The 20468-nt window shown below is 40.5% G+C and overlaps 1 protein-coding gene across 4 annotated transcripts in view; it reads right to left on the bottom strand.

Annotated features, from left to right (window-relative positions):
• RTKN2 (rhotekin 2) overlaps window positions 1-20468 on the bottom strand; it is a 48966-nt gene that overhangs the window by 19144 nt on the left and 9354 nt on the right. The window contains exons 2-7 of one of the 4 annotated variants that reach the window (XM_058029654.1): window positions 16635-16741; window positions 9603-9775; window positions 7824-7882; window positions 4205-4258; window positions 3192-3309; window positions 1642-1842 (exon numbers count right to left, since the gene is read on the bottom strand). In XM_058029654.1, the coding sequence (XP_057885637.1) occupies window positions 1642-1842; window positions 3192-3309; window positions 4205-4258; window positions 7824-7882; window positions 9603-9754 (584 nt within the window). In that variant the 5' untranslated portion in view covers window positions 9755-9775; window positions 16635-16741. The remainder of the gene's footprint in view (window positions 1-1641; window positions 1843-3191; window positions 3310-4204; window positions 4259-7823; window positions 7883-9602; window positions 9776-16634; window positions 16742-20468) is intronic. The other 3 variants (XM_058029655.1, XM_058029656.1, XM_058029657.1) reach the window with 3 other exon arrangements.

The following is a 20468-nucleotide window of genomic DNA, read 5'->3' as shown; positions in this document are numbered from 1 at the left end:
GTTCGCATAATAGAGAAAGTTCACTTTTTTGTTGCAGTTTAATTTCCCCTGCTGGACTGGTAAAACTCTCTGGGAATACTTGAAAGATCTCTTGTAATCTTGCAGTCTCTTCCCTTTTATAAGGGCTACATACCAAGGTCTAACTAATATAAATCCTTGGGGGAACATACAAAAAAATTGACAACTTATTTTCTGCCTATAAGAACCCATTTCTTTCCAAACAACTATTTTAATCACCCAGCAAGGCCATCATTTAACACTTCATTGTTCATTTAATTGTGTTAAGAAAGTAATAGCCACTGTGAGATGATTATCTAGAGTAGAAACAACAAACTTCCAAGATGGAGGGAAGGAAAATCCAATTGAGAAACCAAAAGCAAAACCCAGGGGAGGGGGCAGCTGTTTAAATTGCCTGCTGGTGTTTCTCCTGAACAGACAGGCAATCCAGACTGGAGCAGAGAAGGCAGTGGTTATATCTGATCCAAACTGTTCTCATGGCTCAGCTGAAGCACAGCCACCTGACATGATGCACATTGAAAAATGCATTGTCATTAGGTGCAATCCACTGGCAAGTCAGTGATAAAATTTGTTTTGCTCTATGGATAAGATGTCTTGGATGTCTATTTTTGAGTCAAACAGAAAAATCAGTTTACAGTTATATCAGTTCAACAAAGACAGAATATGCTTGAATGTTTCCTTTTAAAATCCCAGCAAATAAATATATGAAACTAGACTAAGACTAAACACCTAGCAAGAATTAAGCATTGATTCTTTACTGTCAGTTGCCAAAAAAAAAAAAAAGGAATTCCTTGAAAAAAATTTATTTCTAAAAAAATATAAATCAATAAAAAACCAATGCTATTAATATTTGCAAATTCAGTATTTGGCCTGCTTACATCCCAATGAAATTGAAGTAGCTGGAAAATATTAGCAGGCAGTTAATTTTTAAAAGGAAACAGGTAAATTATTGAGAAAAGCACTTATGCCTATGAACACTGAAAATCAGTAAGTCATTTTAAAATGTCCTGTGCTAAAGTCAATTCAGAAATCTCCTGCTAAGTAACCATAAAGAGCCTTTGGCAGTGCAGAGTTTCACTGAAAAGCTGGCAAGTGGAATTAGGGAAGAGGGTACAGGAGTGGGTTCTCCTGCCTACATACACAACTTTTGCCATTTCACACATCTTGGAACTTTTACACATATCTACTGTCAGCTATGAGCAACACTGGCTGGGTGCAGAAATAGTATGGGGGAGGAAATAAACAGGGAAGGGGGGAGGAGAAGAGGTGGATGGACAGAGAGTCACACACAGGCTGTACAAGCTCAACTTCCCCTAGAGATCAAACTAGAAATATTATGGAGTTTGCAAAGAACAGTGGATTTACCAGCTGGCTGCCTGTGGAGCACACAGATAAAGGCTGCTTGTGTGTTTCAAGATCAGAACCAGGCCCCAGGGCTCAGCGACATGGTTGGAATTCACACCTACTTTCTCATTTCCTATTTAAAATGTAAATTTTTTTTCACTTGGGCAAGTTGAGAAAAAAAAACCAGTTTCTTGGCAGTTTGCCAAAAATTCACAATTATATTTGGCCTATTTCTATTTTAAAAGCTACAAAACCAGAACATCAATATATGTGGCTTACTGGATGACTGGGTCAGCAGGCAAAAGGGGCTCAGTGCTGTCTTCTTCCAGTGCAGCTTTGAGTTTCTTCCCTGTAGCTTTGCTGAGGGATGTTTTAAGTTTCTTTGCCAGTTTCTTAGGAGTGTTTGTTATACATAAAGACTCCTCTGTACAGCAGCTATAGACTTCAACCTTCACCTGGAAATCTGGGCTTGCTTCATCACTGAAGTGGGGGAGGAGAAAATTTCAGAGCATTTGTTAACAAACTGTGTGTGGAGCCAAGGAAAGCTGCTGCTACTTTATAGATCAAATAAGATATTTCTAATCAAGGGAAGCAGTGCCAGACCATTCAGGCACAAATATACATTAATATGGAATTAAGGACTAGAGTACACAGTAGTAACTTGGTATTGGGGTCATGAGATGGATAATTGCAGCATAAACAATTACAAACAGGAAATTCAACATTTAGGTTAAAAATGGAAAAAACACCCACGTTATGGAAATACACAGGCAAGACATTCAAACACACTTAAATCTGCCCTCTACTGTTACACAAAAATCACATGATTGGAAACCTATCCCTGCCTATGGTCCTAAGTCAGACTGTTTAAAAGACATCCTAGCTGCACCTCATCCCCTTCAAATTACTGAAAACATGCTATCTAATAAAATCTGTCCTTTACAACTTAACTACCCACTGCTGCATCCTCTGGCCCACAACCTTTCTCAGTTTTCAGTTTTACTGATTCTCTTGCTCTCAAGCTTAGTCATCAAGCCAGAAGCCTAACCTCATCTTCAAGATCCAAATCATGTCATCACACACATGCCATAATGAAATCATTCCAAAAGCTTTTCTATCAAGTCTTTTTATGCCTTGTGGGATACAAGGCAAGTTTGGGTGCCTTTTCTGCTTTTGTTGCAGTGCTTCACTGAAAATTATAATGGTTAAGTCTCATAATTTTAAGAAGCAGATTTAAATCTTTATCCCCACTCTTCACTTGAATGGGTATTTAAGAGAATTTAAAATTTGATTTAAACTCAGTTTTCAGGATCTTGATTTAAAGTTTTTGGTAGTTCTAGTTTTTCAGTCAGTCTTCCTCAGAAAACAGACTCTAAATTGTTGATATAAAAGGCAGGGAGTGGAGTCAAGCACACACTCAGGTAGGTGTAACACACATGAGGTGTTACATGAGGAAAGAGACTGTACCCTGCTGGACAGGTAACATTTACACCTATAATGTCATAATGCTTTCAGGTTTTAGCAATAATTTAATGCTGTCCCTGAGATGTAAGTTTATCTCTTTATATAAAGAAAAATGCTTCAGCAGGGCAAAAATGAAAAGAAGTACAGATCAACTGGCACATCTCCAACCAGCATCATTTTGTACACAAAACCAGCCTTCCAGAGTTGGGGATCCTCCACCCACTAAAATGAACAGAGCCTCTACTGATTCCTTTGCCCACAGCTAAACCTAGTGGACCTCAGCCAATCTTATTCATAATCACATCCACCTGCAAAAGAAAACAGCAATATTTGTACCTCATTCAACAGAAGTAAATGATACTCACAATATGGTTACATTTTCAAAACAGATATCTGTGACTGCTTCATCCACAAGAGTCACCTCAGTATCAAAAACCTCAGCTCCCATGCTGAACAAACAGAACACGGCGTAGCGCTGCGATTCTGGAGAGGGTCACAGAGAACTTCCATCAGAACTTCCATCAGAACTTTCATGTCACAGAACTGACACTGCCAGTAAACAAAGCTACCCAAAATGGTCACTCAGACCTCTGAGGAATTGCCCTCAAATTCTCCCCACCACAAATTTTCATCATAGGATTTTATGATAATTGACCTGTATAGCTAGAACAATATACACAAAGGGGAAAAAATGCCTACCTCTATTAGGAGGGGAAAAAAGTTGAGTAATCTGGTATAGTGTCTGCTAGCAACTTCAAAAACATTAGTAAAAATGTCATTTTGTGTAGTAAAATTGATTTTACACAAAAAATAACATCTGATCCAAAGTCTGTATCATTTTATGAATGTGCTACATAGGATTAGGCTATTTTGCCATGCTTAGCATCTCTGACCCTATTGAAAATCAAAGTGAAATCAATGCCAGGTGGCAGCTGGAACAGATTTAGGATTAATCTCCATGACACAGCAAAATGCATGTACTTGAAGGCTATCCAATAATACCCTCAACACCAACAGTCAAGTTTCATTTAAATTTCTCATTGGAAACAGCCTCCAATGTACTCTCTCAAGTGCAGACAAGACATAGAACAATGTGTTTAATCAGAAGTTTCTCAGTTAACCATTTAATACAACATTCTTCTGTTGCTTCCTCTGGAATTCTTCCTCAGGTGGACTCTTTAGAACCACAGGACTTTGAACTAACTCAGCTAGCCACAACCAGCAACTTCAAATTACAATCATTTACACAACAAAGAGTAAAATATAGACCTAATGAAAGGTCAGAAAAGGGGTTGAAATGAGTATGAACTTCCTCATCCAGTTTAAATTTACAGGCATAAGCATTGCTTATCAGAGTAATTAATTACATCTTACATACTTTCTTTTTTGCTGAAGTGGTCAGAGCCTTTCCACATTAATGGTATTCGAATATCTAAAGGGGGAAAAAAGAGGGAAGGGAGATTAAGTTATAGTCAATATTGCAGATCTGTGATCAAAACAAGTTACACAAAGTGTGTTGTTGCTTTTTCTGATGTTCTGGTGGTAACAGGACCTTCCACCCAAAGAACAGCATAAGTATTCCAAGATTATTATCCACATCAAAAGAAAATGCAATAATTAGTTGAACTTGAAGCATCATTCCTGTTTAGAAATTATGCTGGAATAAAGAATATTTTAAATCTCCTTTGAAAGTACGTGAAATAGCATTTCAGAGAAGCTGTGTAACATAGTTCTGAGAGGCATTCTCTGAGCCCATTATTATGCATAGATGTAAACCAAAATCCTGCTAGCCTGGTGCTGAAAACCACTCATCCCACTGCAAGAGGAAAACCTTCCTGTTTTAATGAAAAGACTGGGATACTTATACTGCCAACACTTCAGTCTTGTTTTGCTAACCATAGAGAAAATACCACTTGTAATCACATTCCCAGTGAGAATTGTCTTAGTCAGCAAAAAGAGTTTAGAAATAGTTTTTCTTTTAACACAAAAATATCCTTCTACTTCAGAACCACAGTAGAGAGGCAATTACAAAGCCATTATTTTAAATCATGCCTGTCATTTTAATATTAGGAAAGTATTTTCTTCACTAAATTTTCCCATTTATCTACTAAACTCATAGTACTAAGTGACATTTTCCTCCAGCTTAGAGGACTCAGGTGAAGACAATGTTTTTTATTAGTCCCCTGTTAAAAGACAAATGCTGTGAGGGCTTTATCAATCCAAGCCTGATTTCTGAAGTACAAGGGTGCTGTTTAAAAGTATATGCAATATATTAAGTGACACATGATGGCAGCAGTGAACAGCATGAACTCAGCTGTCTTGTGACAAAAATCTTCAATATTGTTATAAAGAAGCATTGCTGACTCCAGTGTTGTCTTCATATGAGAATGATGGAAAAATCCACATTCATTATGCTAAGATGCAAAATGGTGCCAGTATTTTGGCATCAGATTGTCATCTATTCCTACAGGGGTTTACCCACAAAACTTAAGTGAAACCACATTTAGTTACTCTGTCTCAGAAGGTAACTGAAAAATTCAAATTTCAGTTAATTTTTATTATGAGACATCTTATTATAAAAGCTATTTCAATATTGAAACTTTCAAATTCATCTATTTTTAAGTGTTCATGAAAACGAAAAACTTTCAAGTGAACTACCAGCATACTGCTTTAGACTTCTAACTTCCTAAAAATCAATACATCACCATGATCTGAAACTGCCTTTCACTTCTAAAGATGCATTTGCATAGCAAGCATTTCTAAAAATAGGGGGTTTTACACAAAGAGAAATAGTTTCATTAAAATCATTACAGAAGTCTCTCTTAAACTTTTAAAAGATATATATATTCATCTTTGTCAGAGACAAAGCACAGAACATTTCTTTCCTAAAATACAAAGGTCTCAAATCTACACTCATATGTGAAAACAGTTACAAATAAAAGCTTTCTCTATCTTCAATCATAGCAAACTCTGAATGACAATTTTAATGCACTCAACAGACCTTGTTAGCAATTAGAGCACTAGATTAAGGATTACTTATGTGTGCCACTTTCAATATCTTGCTAGCTGAAAAATTTACACCTTGGTCAGAAAATCATCAGGGTATAGACAATCAATCCGGCAACAAGTTTAACATGATACTTGTAAATCAGTTTTCAATTCATTCTTGGACTGAAGGAGCTGGCATTTATCAAAAACAAAGATCAATTTTCACACACCTTAATTTCAGTTTCCATTAGCTGTAAATCTGTTTGGATGCAAACTGGATACATTCAAATACTACAATTAATCAAATTTAAACCAAATGATCCCTTTATAAAATTACTTTAAATTATGATCATGCTTTTTCATCAACTTTGATGTATTGTCTTCTGACAAAAAAAAAATCGATTGGTACAATAACATAAATTACATAATTTATTCCAAAATATGGGGGATAAGTAAAAATGATAGAAGTGTGAAAGGCTGTGGATTAAGGAATGCACTTCCCACACAGTATCTGACATAGCTGCCTTCTGTAGGAGCATATTCCTCAGCAGTCCTGCACAGCTCTTCCCAAACTTCTGCACTCGCTCACGATTGCCCTACTTTTTTGGTAGCCATCATCTGGCATGCACTATGTGACACACTAATAAATTTATCAGTGGATGGATTGCTGAGGGTAGAAAATCAGGAGGTGACCTATAGAAAGAATAAATCAGCAGAGGCCAAGAACAACATTTAGGCTTTTGTGCTGTAAACTGGACCTGGCCAGGCTTCCTGACACCAGTATCTGAAGAGGGACAAGGCACGGTAGCAGCCAGCACCCCCAGGCTGGGCTGCACAGAGAGACAGTTTGTGCTTCCTCCCCTTCTCCCTGATCTCTGCCACACTTCTGAGGACACAACCTTCAGTTCTGAGAGCCACTGTGTTGGTAACAGTGCAGAATCATTAACAGACAGCACCAAATACAAAGTGGTGTATTTCACCCCCTATGGTCTTATTGAAAGAAACTAGCTAGATCTTTCATATCCTGAGCAAGTTTTCCATACTGAAAACAGAGTTCTTAAAAAATTCTGATTTTCTAAAGATAGAAAGCAGAAGTGTATTATATGACCCTAAAGTCTTCACTGCAGATAGCTCTCCAAATTTGAAGAAAGGTGCAACCACAGCACAGACAGGCAAACAGATGCTTTCATCCAACTGCCATAAGGAGGAAAGACAGATACACATTCTGCAAACAGCTGTGCTGGCAAAAACATTAAAACATTATTGAACCACGTGCTCCATCACTCTTCTCCTACTAGGAGTTAACTTGCTTAAAGATATACCAAAATATGCAGAATTAACTGAAACAGCTTCAGTAGTGAGCTGCTCTACACTATTCCAATCTTAATGCAGCAGGTCAGGGAGCACAAACAGATGTGTCAGCAAAGCTGGCAGAACAGCCACAGGACTGCTGAATGTAGTAGCATCCACTACTGTCACAGGCAAACAAACCAATAAATCCACAGTGCTGAAGTTTGAGAACAGGCTAGAAAACAGCCCACTAGGAATGGCTGTTAAATGTTAAATGTTGTTACTAGCCTGCATTGAAGCCATAGCACTACATCTTTGCTGTAGTAATGTAATCTGCATTGCCTAAATAACATTTGCATACTAGTTATGATTCTGCTCTCAATTTGTTAGACACCCCTGTACTATCACCTCAAAGTCTGCTGTTGTGGGGAGAAACAAAGTTTTCAGCTCACTCACACTGATGTAGCTTTGAAATGCATTCAGTGTTTATGGCAAACAGCAAAGAAGTATTTCCCTCTGTGCAATGCCCTGTGAGTAAAATGGAAATAGAGGGTAGGATCTTCAACAGCCCATGTGTAACTTGAGCACAAGTCCCCTTGCAGTGATGCCCCTGAACCACATTTACACTTTAAAAATACCATCTTTTCTGTATAGTTTGTATTAGAAGACACTGTCCAGCTAATTAGCTTCTGTAATTAAGTGTCTAGCTGGCCTCTTACCTGATATAGCAACCCTTGCTCTGCATGCCATCCGGTCTTTTGTCCCACTTTCTGAAGACCTCCAAAAAAGAAGAAAGAAAAAAAGATATTTAGATATCTAAAACTCAACCCTTTAAACACTAAGAAGTGTCAGGATTTTCACATTAAAGCTCATTTCAAATGCTTTTCTTTAAAGTTAATTTTGGTATCTCTGGTTTAAGATATGAGTCATTAATTTCTTAAGCATAATCTGGGAGGAAGGTACACCACCATTTTTTAAAATTCCTTAGAAGACTTTACTCCAAAGTAAAGTCACACACACATCTTTCTTGTCTTTTCCAGCTGCAACAGGATCTAATATATTATCAAATTTTGCCTTCTGTACATGTCAATGAGGATGCAACTTAATTTATTGGTTCTATAATTTATTGGTTCTATTATTGTTTAAAGAATTGCCTCCTCCTCTATTAATAAAATGAAAATTTCTAGCTGCTAGCAGTATCATGACTTCCAGAGGCACTTAGAATATCTTCAGAACTCACAGATGACAAATCCTAGAATTTTCTCTCTGCAATAATTAAACCTTAAACAAATTCCAGTCTGAAGCAAATACCAAAAGAAAAATGGACTATCAAGTACCAAAGATATAATTTAAATGATGGAGAAATAACTCTGTAGCATGCATCTCCTCTAATGACCTCCATGGACATCTCAATAGCCCTGAAGGCAGGAATCCAAGCAATGCATGGCAGTCACAAATCAAGCACACAATACAACTGTTCAGATACATCTCCAAATGTCCCTGCCCTGGTCTGGACATGTGCCACCACCATTCTGGGCTCACTGACAAAGACAAGGAGTTGAGTAAATCAGCACATATACACACTTGATATTATTCCATCACTAAATACATAAATAAAAGATGAGTCACTGCAAAAATCCTTATTTTATTAGAAAAAGCAATATAAATGCAATAATTACAGAATACCACATGTATCATAAGCCAGTTTTCAAAAGCAGCTTCAGAATAGTGGACAGAAAACACTGCTCTTTCCTCCAACACATTTCTCCTATAAGGGAACATTTCTGAAACTGAAAAGTAGTGGAATTGCTCCTACAGACACAATTAACTGGAGCCAAGCATGTACTCACAGAGTTTCTACACTAAACTGCAATATAATATTTGAATAAATTACTAACCTGAGAGCAACAGTGTCTCTGCACCACGATTCTCAGCATTGCACACCAAATAAATTCCATTTAGACCAAAATTTTGTAACATTATTCAAATAAAACACACATACTTTAGCTCCTTCAAGAGTTATAAGGTGAGAATATTTTCAGCTACTTTTCTTCCCATTGTTACATTTATCACTTCGCTGTAGTTAGCACAAGCGGCCAGCAGAGGGTACCAATTAACCGCGATAGGGCCATTATTAAAGGACCCTTGATAACCATAGGAAGCATGAAAAATACAAATAGCTGTGTTCTGTCTTGGATAGCTTTGTTTTGACTTGGCTAGGCACCTTTGTGTATGCTAAGGACAATCAAGAAAATATGTCCATTTGTGTTACTTGATACTAAATTAATATAAAAAATAAAATCTACCCAGGAAAATACGACTTGTATTTAATTTTCTAAAGTAAAGAGAAGATAATGGAATTATTTTATAAGGTAATGCTTTAAGGCAGAAGTCATTTATGTTTAGGAGATAAGGAAGGGCTTCAATCCACATTCCTAGACAGAGTGTAAGGGAATGCCTGCTGGATGCTGCTGCTGTGGATTGGAGCTGTTACTCACTGCTGCCCCGGGGCCTGCAGCTGTGCCCTGCAGGCCCGGATGCGAGCGTTGCACACCAGCAGGTTCTTCACGGCGTGCAGGAGCTGCTCCCTCTGCGTGCTCACGGCCAGCAGCCTGCAGATCCCCTCCCGCATGCGCAGCTCAAAGTTCATCTTCTCTTGGGCGTCACATTCCTGGAGATGCAAAAAAAACAAAGGATTAATCTAAAATTAACTAAGAGTGCTCTCAATTTTTACATCCTCTGCAGCTGGGAGAGAGAACTCCAAGTTTTAATTATGCACAGCAATTGCAATGGTTACTGAATGCAGAATGGTGGTTCTCTCTTCAGGAACAAACGAGTAAAACATGGGACAAAACAGATTTACTATATCCATTATACATGCAAATTCCAATCCAAGATTAACTCACTGTACCATCTGAAAGTTACTAAAATTTTATGTGCCTCCATGTGTCATTCACAGAATAATAACATGTGGTCCTAGAGAGGGCTAACTGAACAAAGCCTATAAATTAACAACTCACTTTTAACAGTGACCTCTACTAAAATAAATTTTAAACGGAAGAAAATGTCTGAAATATTTTAAATCACAAACTCAATCTCATCACTTCTTCAACTGTCTTTAAAAAAGTGAAGAAAATCTTTTTCAGTTATGGTTGATATGAGACTCAGGTAACAGCAAAAGAACAAGAAAAGAGGAGACTGATCCCAATACTCAACTGCATCAGGCCCTGAACTGAGAAATCACACAGCTGTGGTGGCTGCAGGACTATACAGGCATCATGTCAGGCACACTTTTCATTGAAACAGGGAAGTAAACTAAACATGGCTGGCAAGTCACTGGAATTCACCATTGCTGTATTTTGAAAGAGTGGAGGTTTTTAAGGTTTTATAAAAACTGCTGAGAAGTCAACTTTTTCCTGCCTGCTTTCACAGAAAATTAATAAATCTGCATTATTCCTCACTAGTGACTTCAAAGAGGTCAATCTACAGCAGGCCAGGAAATGAGGAAGGTGAAGGACCACAGAGTGCTGTCCCCCAAAGGCCCACTAGGTGCCACTGATGGCTGATACACGACCTCGTGTTGTGGCTGTCCCTGGTCAAACTGAGTATTTCTGACAGAGAAGAACAGAGTGAATGACAGAATGCTGTCATGGCATTGCAGGGTTGCATTGCAAATACTTTGCAGGCCAGTGAAGAGCAATGCTTTCCCATTACTAAACAAGAGTGCCTCTACTACCTCTGGAATTAACAAGTTCGTGGTTGTTTGGTGGCAAATGGATCCCAAAGCTCACATCAGGGACATTTTCCATTGAAGTTCTGCTGGTACTCTCTACAGCTGATATATGAAAGCCTGGGACCCCGTATGGCACCATAGACTATCCCATTATTAACCCTCACAGGTTTGCTTTTTAAAGTTTCAATCACAGCCAGAAGGAGATATAGCAGGGCAACAACACTTCTGCATTCTCAGCACCTGCATCTTTATTCACACTTTTTCTTAGGACTCATCCCAGAAAAGAAAACAAAAAAAAAAAAAAAAAAAGGAGAGCAGTAAATAGCTTTCATCCATCTTCTTTTCTTCTGAGTCAAATTTTACACGGCTATGAAAACCTAAGCAAGGCCCACACCTGTCCCTAAGAAATAATTACTTATTCTCTGAACCTAAACTAATAAATCAGCTGCTACAAAGCTCCAAAGAATGAGATCCTACTTCCCCCTAATAATTCCCAAGACAGCAGGCCTCAGCACTGCCCAGGCTCCTCTCCACATCTATCACCTGTTACAGAACTACAGTGAGGAAATAAACATTCCTATTTGGGCCATCTGCATGTACCCATACTGGCTTTCAAGAACTGCACAAAGCATTCAGTCCACACTACATCTCAGCCAGGTTCACATAAAATATTCTGGACTAGCAGTAGATAGCTGTTGGATAGATAGATAAGATAGCTTAAATAACCACACTACGTAAATCTCATCTGAATGAAGGATTTAGCAGCCTGATTTGGGAATGTATAAAGTTCTTTGTGCCTACCAAAAGAGATTGGTCAGCTTTTTTCCCCCTCATTCTGTCTAAAAATACAGGCACACCATCTGGACTCGGAGGACTGACACAGCACTGTGTTGCCATATGCTGTCTACTGACACACCGCTCCCTTGTGAGGGCCATCCTTCCCCCAACGGCAGCACAACCCAGAGCAGATCATCAACAGCTGTGGGGTTTTCAGCCCCACACTCAGGAGCTACCTCAGCAACGCTTCTAAAAAGTGTCTTTGTATTCCCCACCTAAGTACACTCAGTATTAGAAATGTCTAGTCTTAGAAAGTCACAAAACAAACAAAAATAACAACAGCTGAAAAAAAATTATACAGACACTGCTGAAGGGAGAAATTTTACTTCATTTAATTGGTAACTTCATCACAGGCTTTCAGATTCTTATTCCAAGGTACACTTCTGATTTACTGCCACAGTGGTTTACATCTAAACGCTACAAGTCTAAACCCCATAAGTATAGTATATCTTTTTAAAGTAAGCAAGTAGCTAGGCAGTGGGTACTCTTCTAAAACAGAGGCAAAACAGTCAAGACACCAGCTTGGGCATTTTGCAGTTAGAAACAGAGCATTTGCTGCAATTGACAGCCACAGTTTCACGGACTCTCCCGAGCTCAACTTATTTGGGTTTAAGGCAACTCGAGGTGTAAGAAAACCCCTCATGAATCGGAAAACCAAGGAAGATTAAAGAGGTGCAAGGAAGCAGCTCCGAGAGCCTACAGAGAGGAGGGTGAGCGGGGGCCCAGCTCGGCCCGGCCCAGAGCAGCCGCTCTGCCGCATCCCCCCTCAGGAGAGCCCCCTCAGCCCTCACGGCGCGCGGGCAGCCCGCGGCCCCCACAGACCCGAGCTCGGAGACAGCGCAGCTCCCGCCCCCCGGGCCGCCCGCAACGGGGAACCGCCCGCCACACCGCCCCCGCGGCACCCGAGAGTGCGGACCGGGTCGGGTCTGCCCTGCCCTGGCGGCCCCGGCACTCACCGGCCCCGCGGCGCCCGGCCCGCCGGGCTGCTGCTGCCGCCGCCTCATCATCCTCAGCCTCCTCGGCGGCGCCGCCGTTCAAACCTCCCGCCCCACAACGGCCGCGGCCGCCCCGCCCCCGGGCCCAGCAGCGCCCCGCGGCACAGCGGCCGGCCCGGCTGGCTGGGAAAGCCGCAGGGCTGCCGGCTGCAGCTGACGGCAGCGCTAACCCCCTCGAGTTTAGCCACAACAGTGCCAGAAATAAAGGCCAGGACAGTGCCCGTCTTGGCTTCCTTCTTCCCCGTTAATTTACTTTCCTAAAACAGGCCGGTGCCGCCTCTTTCTGCTGAGTGCCCTTACGGGGAACGGCTCATGGCAGCAATCACTGCTGCCCCGAAGCATGCCATGAATTTTTAACCGTGTTCTTGGGTTCCTGCAGTTCATCTAATTATGCATCTTTAATATTATGGTACTTCAATAGCTGCAGTAGTAGCACGCGTTGCTAAAAGTATACTATTATATACTGAGTAAAAGTGCATTAATTATTCACTAGATTGACTGGAGAGGAATGGGAGTAACATCTCTCTTCTGCTGCCAGTTTTGCAGCTCTGTTTGTCTTCAGCAGATGAAATAAATGAGCCAAATAGTGTCTCCCATCCATTCCTCATCCCTGATTTCTTGGCTTTCCTCTCTGAATTCCTCCTTGACAGGTGATGGTCAGAAGCACAGATCCTCATTGCTTTGCACAGGGTTGTCAACATTTGTGGGAAGTAAAATGTGCTGGAATGAGTGAGATATACAGTGTTGCTAACAGCTTTCTACAGAAGACAGAAGTCTCCAGGCTAACATATGCTTATTTAAAAATATAAGAAAATGCAGTTAGGAAGGGAAAATTTTTAAAGCCTCATTGCTTCTTCAGGATTTCACATAGGTGCTCAGCAGTTCAGCTGGACCCCTGACATTTACAACTGGGGCACAAACACAGTGGGCTAGCCTTTGAGGAAAATCATGAACTTCTGGACCAAAACTATGTATTCCTTGGGGCAAGGCAGGGGACAGGGAGCTCTGCTTCTCTCCAGAGTGCTCATTTCACCTGGAGGCAGACATGGCAGAGGCAGCTGTTCTGGAGTTCCTGTCTCCATCTTGGGTCATGTTTCTTAGGGCAAGGAGAGGCTTTCAAATATTCATTAAATACCTTCATGCCATCGTGAAATCCTCTGCATACCATTGGCAGGGCAGCTGCCACAACTGGGAAGCCCTACCCTGTTGCATATAGGCAAAACCTTACAAAATAAGGAAGGGCCTTGTTACCCTTGTAAAATCATGGCTCAGGCCTGTTACTTCAGCTGAACAGAAAAGGACTATGAGAAAGTGACTCAGCTGAATTAGAGGTAGAAAAACAAATTATATAACCATTATGTGTTCATATTGTGGTTTATGGTGGTTGGTTGGATTACATTTGTTGTGCTTAATTAGAATGTAACTGATAAAGGCCTAACTGCTTTAAAAGGCCTGGTTTTTGCAATAAAGGGCTCTCTTGCACCTGCCTGGGGAGTCTGCATTGCTTTGCTTCATTACACTACCCCAGGTTATATATCTTTAGGTACTGTGACTTTTCCAAAAAGTCTTTGTCCAGTTCATTCAGAGGAGAAATCCCATCAGGGAGCCAAAAGGCTTTTGCTTAATCAAGGTATGATACTTAGAGCTGCATATGGACAGCCAATATAGCTAAGAGTGAGCTTAAGGGAGGTTTAAAGGGAAGTCTCTACCTAATCCTGGTGCTTTCATGCACCCAGGATAAGCCCTGGGCTCCTGTCTCTGCTGCAGAGGTCAGGGTTTTGGATACAGCAAAAGCAATCCACCAAATGAGGGGAGAACATGAGATGACAGATCAGAGTGCCCTTTTGCTTTACAGTAGGGCATGTCTCTTAAAGGGGGGTCTGGCCTCTCCTGAATCACTCAGGGATGGGATTTGAGCCTCAAAAATCTACAGGTCATTTTCTAAGCTACAGAAGTAAACTAGAAACAGTAAGATGTCATGGAGTGGAATTGAACCAAACAGGTGAAAGTCTCAGGTTGACTGAACCATATTATCATTGAATCACTGCTTGACCCAAGGTGACCCATAGAGCCTTGACTGAATGGCTGAAACTCTTTGATGAGTTTGATGTAAACTGTGGGAGCAGCTGGAAATTATAACCTTACTGCAGAGATAAACAAATAAGGAATTAATTACTGTAACTCATCCCTTCACCAACTCACCAAATAGGGCCCTAGCACAGAAAAATGATACAACCTGTGAAAGAGATACACTGACACACTTCCTATCCAGCATCATCCCAAGCAGTTCAGGCTAGACTCTAGAAGAAAGCCACTGGTTCAATCTTTGCAGAAGCCCTGCCACAAGACCCCAGAGAACAGCTCTCAGGAACACACCTGCAGGGTTTGTCAAAAGCCAGGATGACTACATGGAAACAATAAAAATCACTGCAAAAGGACAAGTTATGCCCCAAATTATTTCAGGCAATCAGCAACTCTAAAACCATTTTGCTAGTGGTGTAGACAGCTCCCAGGAATCTGTGGCAGTTTTCCAAGAATTTTAGATGCTAATTAGCATGGTTTTACAGTACAGTCTGTTCAGCAAATCTGAGTCTTAATAAAGTCCCAAAATGTGACTGCTAGTAGCATAAAGAGCCCATGCCTGCAGCCCTTACATGCTCCTACAGACACTGACTTGAGTTGGAGCCCTTAAGAAACCAGTGGCAGTTACATGTGTAGGACTCAGCCCTAAGAAACATGAGTGGAATCCTCTCAAGCTCAGTGCATACCTGCTCTTCAGCTGGTTCAAATGTTCACTTTTCCACTACATTAGGAACATGCTTCTGCAAAGTCTGGCTTCTCACATTCTTGCACCTGTTTCTGTTTTGGTCCTCCATTGCATTCACTTTCTAGAGATGTTAGGTTTTTTCATTATAAAATCAGGCCTCATAATTCAGTAGATCTAATTCATTCAGATGCTTAATTAAAAAATTAAACATTTCACCACACTTCCAGTATTAGCTTTTAAAGGAACATGAGACTGAGGCTTTAAAAGGCATTTCTACAGGTTTAGAATGAGGTGAGATGTTCTTTCCACACTTTATGTCTAGCTCCAACAAAGCTGTTCTGCTGCTGTTACAGCACATAAACTAACTTGAAATGAAGAAGGCTTTATGCCATCTGCATTATCCAGAGATTTGGGATTCAACTAGTAACTTACTATTCTGCTTGCTCCCTAACTGAAGGGTGAATGCAGTAGACAGCAACAAAAAAAGGAAGCATTGTAACCATGTTTTTTTCACCAGACAAACCTCCACTGAATGGCAGAGAAACCCAAAGGCACAACCTACAAAACAAGGAAAATCCTGCACAGTCACTGCTGCTAGTGCAGAGAAGTCAGAAGGAGGTAGGGTGAATTAAACAGGGGATCTATATCCTGCCTTCTGGGGTTTCTTAAGTGAAACATTTTTTTCAGATGAATCACACCATCCTTTTATTTGGCATTTGATTTGCATTGCAAAGCATTTGGCTTCCTTCTAGTATTAGGGAAACTGGATAGCAGAGAAAAGATCATTGTCTATCTAAATCACTGTTCTGCTCAAGTGTTAGATCAGCATATTATTTTAAATGTTAGGCCCATCATTTTGGTTTAGCAGGTACAAAATGTCTACACCTACTCTTGACAGCACTGCAGTATTTTTCTTAATTTCTTAGTTCCCACAGCTTGCTACACCTACTCCTTGAATTCAGAGTGTGCCAGTAGAAATGCATTCAATTCCTCTTCAGATTCATCCTAAATAGAAATCTATGAAGATTTGTACTGGACACGTGGGAAAGAATTGCAAAGGCTTTTTATAACTGACTACTTATTTAATTTTAAGCTGAAGAGCAAACTGTTTCCATTGATTGCCACTGGCTTTAATTGCATGGTGTGTGACCACTATAGATTGGTGAAATGGGCAGAGACTGGAATTTAGGCTGTTTACCTGACCACTTACTGGAGCTCAGTGACTCATTTCTTCATTTCAGCCTACTGAGAGGTCAGTTGAAAGTCTCTCCATCTCTTGGCTGGGCAGAAAGGCAACATGTAATCCTACAAAACAAAAATATGGGTAACTACCTTATTGTAATGCACTTCAGGCTCAGTTTTGATTGGTTGAGGTGAAAATTAATCATCTGTCTGACAATGAGCTAAAGCTTAACCCTATCATGGTGAAAGTTATGGTAAGAGAAAACTTTATAGGCTCTTTCTTAGCTGAGCAGTGTGAAATAGGTTCCTTCTCTAAGGTAGTCATGGACCCAGTTGTTGAAGATGTCATCCCATAACATGCAGGTGCCCAAGTCAGCTAGGATGTACCACCCTTATCTTCCTGCCATAATTAGACAGAGCAGCCAGAACAGCTGAGAATAAACTTGCTATTTCAGGTGTTCTCAGATTAATTTTATCCTGAGAGCTTCTTCATCTTCTGCTCAAGTTTTTTTTTTTTTTTTTAATGTTCTGCAGCTCTCCTCCAACTGCTATAATGCTCCCAATGGCACCAGGATCACATCTCTGTATGATGCCATCAACTAAACATGGATACCAAGGTGCTTCAATAAACTATTTTGTTGATCATTTCATGTTCCTGTAGAATTTCTAAAAGAAACTGTAAAGCTTGAGAACACACAAGGAATTATTTTTCCTTTTTCCAGATGCCAGAAACTGACTCCTCCCAGTATTTCTGAGGTCAATCCTATATTGAAATGCCTTCAGATTAAATTAATGTAGCCTTTTTGAATCACCATGAGAGATAAATGCACTCAAAATACATTTTATAACAGAAATAGTAAGTTACATAAAATCCATCCCTATGTTAATTCGGAAAACAGTTCCTGAGATCAAACCTGAAAACAATCAAACTAAACATTGCATGACTTGAAACTGCAGTTTGAGCATCCTCTACATCCTCAAGTTTCCCAAACCCGAGACAGTGGGTGAGTGACTAACCAAGGTACACCAGTCACACACATTCTGCTTGGGAGACCAGGGACATTGGTTTTGAAGCCAATTCACATGTGGCTCCCACACAGGCACAGATTCAAGCCCATCAGAAGTATCCTGTTGGACAAGGATCCTCCCAGGTGGCTGAGAGCTTCACTAGAAGCCTTTCTCCAGCTGAGAAGACAATGTGGACACACAGGGTCTAACAAGGCACAAGTTTTGCAGCCTTTCCCTAAGTTTAGAAATCTACATGGTCTGTCTTTTCTATTCCACTTTTTATGTTTACAGCAGTTGAAAGAATGAGGTCATCTTTAATTCCTTTCAAAATCAAAGGTGATCAAAATTGGCTGCTTGACTCCATTGCTTATAGAGGGAAATTTATACACAAAAATAACACTGCTGCTTAAACCCAGAGAGGTGCTTTCAGCTCCATATTATGGGGACATTCCATACAAGGAGGGTATCCTGGAGATTCTACACTTCCTTACCATGCCTTTTACCAGGATTCCTCTGTTGGTTACAGAGTCCTGGTTTGATTTCTTGGGCATTTACTGCAGGTAGCATTTGGTGTATAAAATGCCCATCTGAGACAGCTGCATCCAAATGTTTGCTAGGCAGTGTGCTGGTGAATTCAGTTTGTGTCCTGGGACAATCTAACTGGGCACTCTGTGTGCTGGTTCCAGGGTTAGGCCTGTTAGGATTTTTCTCAATTGATCTTGCAGAGGCAAGTGAGAAGTCACAGGATTGCCACTTTGAACCTGAAAAGGTGATTACATGCACTGAGAATATAAAAAATCTAACGATAAACTCCTATATGAGAAAATAATGCCAGAAAATCATCTTCCTTTTGAGACACAGAGGACTTCCACCTATTGCTGTGAGAGCAGGTGTAAACCCACTTCTGATAGCAGCCACCCAGGTAAAAGGAGCAGTTCTCCAGTTAGCTCTTCTTGGGACTGGCTTCCTTTTTTTTTTCCTGAAGGTAGATCCAGGCCAAGTATTTACAGATGGTCTCTGTTTTTCCCAAACAACGCAGAATATCTCTGCAGAACACAGTACTTGGAAACAATCTCCATCTGAAGTGGGTTTGTAGTTGGGTCTGATTTTTCCAAGTACCTGAATATAGGTATCTAAGGAGAGAAAAGCAACAAAGCAATGTGCTCTGGAGACCAAGCAACATCAGCTGCCCTCTGTGCAGGCACCTGCACTCCAGTTCCCCCTGCACTGCAGCAGAAGTAAACAGTGACTCACCCTTACCACTGCACATCTTGAGGTGACAGCTGGCACACTAACTGAGGCACAGTAGCCCAGTATAAATTAACTTTGCATTTCACACACTATTTGGATTCAGTCTCAGGGAGGATATTCAAAGGAGCACGGACAGGGATCTGTACTTCCTGCAAACTCTCACTTAACCATAAGAAATGTTTCTCATTCATACAAGATTGGTTTTTCTCAGTAATTTTCCCAGTCACAGTTGGGGCTACAACCATCTGCAGCTACTTAGTTTTTCCTGCCTTGCCACAAAGCTGTAGTTTTTCTGCATTTTTCTGTCCTGAGTTTGGTCCCAGCTGCATAAATGGGCATTTGTCACACAGATCAGGCCAAGAAAGAGTGAGCCAAAGCAAGAAATATTAACGTCAATATTATTTTATTAAAACAGCACAGGAAAAAAATCTTATTACTTTCAATATATTTATTGATATGTGCAACATAATAACGATTACTAGCTGGAAATTTCTATCAGAGGTTTTAAGCCTCTGGTCCTTAAGGAAAATCTGGCTTGCAAATTATGTCCTGTTTCTTACAGAAATAGATACTGAATAAATATTGAACAGTTCATCCACTCAAGGGCTTAGATTAAAAAAATATATCCATAGGAATAAAAGGATTGAAGTTTTTAGAACTGCCAGATAACATTTCTATTCTCAGCATCCCTAGTTGCTCTGCCTCTACCCCACTTCTCCCTAAATCCTCTGGCCCTCAGAGGGCAATACCACTGTGGAATAACTTGCCTCCTTGAAACCTCAAAAGAGCCATAATGCAACAAGAAGTACTTGTCACATCACAGCCAATACTGGGACCCCAGCAGGGATGTCAGCCCAGAGCCAGACCACATCTTTTATACAGGTGATGCTTTTTTATGGGATCACTGTGGTGTTGGATGGAAATTGTCCATTCACAGGTAGGAGGGACTAGGATATCATTCCATAGGGTAGAAGGATCCAGGGGCAGAAGTTTGCTGCAAAGAACACCCCGTGGCTGAGCTGATGGGCAGCACACCCTCTCTTCAAGCTTACCCCAGCTGCACTGAAGGAAGCCAGCCCAGCTGTTTTTAGTCCCCTGCTCCAGTTGCCCTCAAAGTCAAACCATGGGAAAGGAATGAAACTGGGCTGTGCATGTGTTCTCCTCAATGTGAGATGGAAACACTTCTTGCTAATAATATTTTTTGCCTAACAAAATGACCCATTTTTAGTCATCATTATGGAAAATCAGGGGTTGAGTAGCAAATATGAGTAACTACATTTTACCTGAGGTTGGTTTGTCAGACATTTCTATCATCCCTCTAACCATTTCACAGCCTGTTAAATGAGCTGAGACAACACTTCATGTCACTGTTAGAATTTTAAATTAAAATTATGGTAACAATAAATAGCACCTCATGTTTTTACAGAAAATTTCATCTAGAAGAATAAAAATAACTAGTTCTGCCTGGATGCATGCATGACTTGCACACATGCACATGTTTACTTTCTTATCTAAAAATCAATTTGAGTTCTAGGAAGCTATTTCTAGCACTTGATTCTAACTGTGTGTTTGTACAGTGTCATCAAAAAGC

Source organism: Melospiza georgiana, chromosome 8 (genome assembly GCF_028018845.1).
Source record: "Melospiza georgiana isolate bMelGeo1 chromosome 8, bMelGeo1.pri, whole genome shotgun sequence".
Taxonomy (NCBI): domain Eukaryota; kingdom Metazoa; phylum Chordata; class Aves; order Passeriformes; family Passerellidae; genus Melospiza; species Melospiza georgiana.
This window is presented reverse-complemented; position numbering and strand designations above follow the sequence as displayed.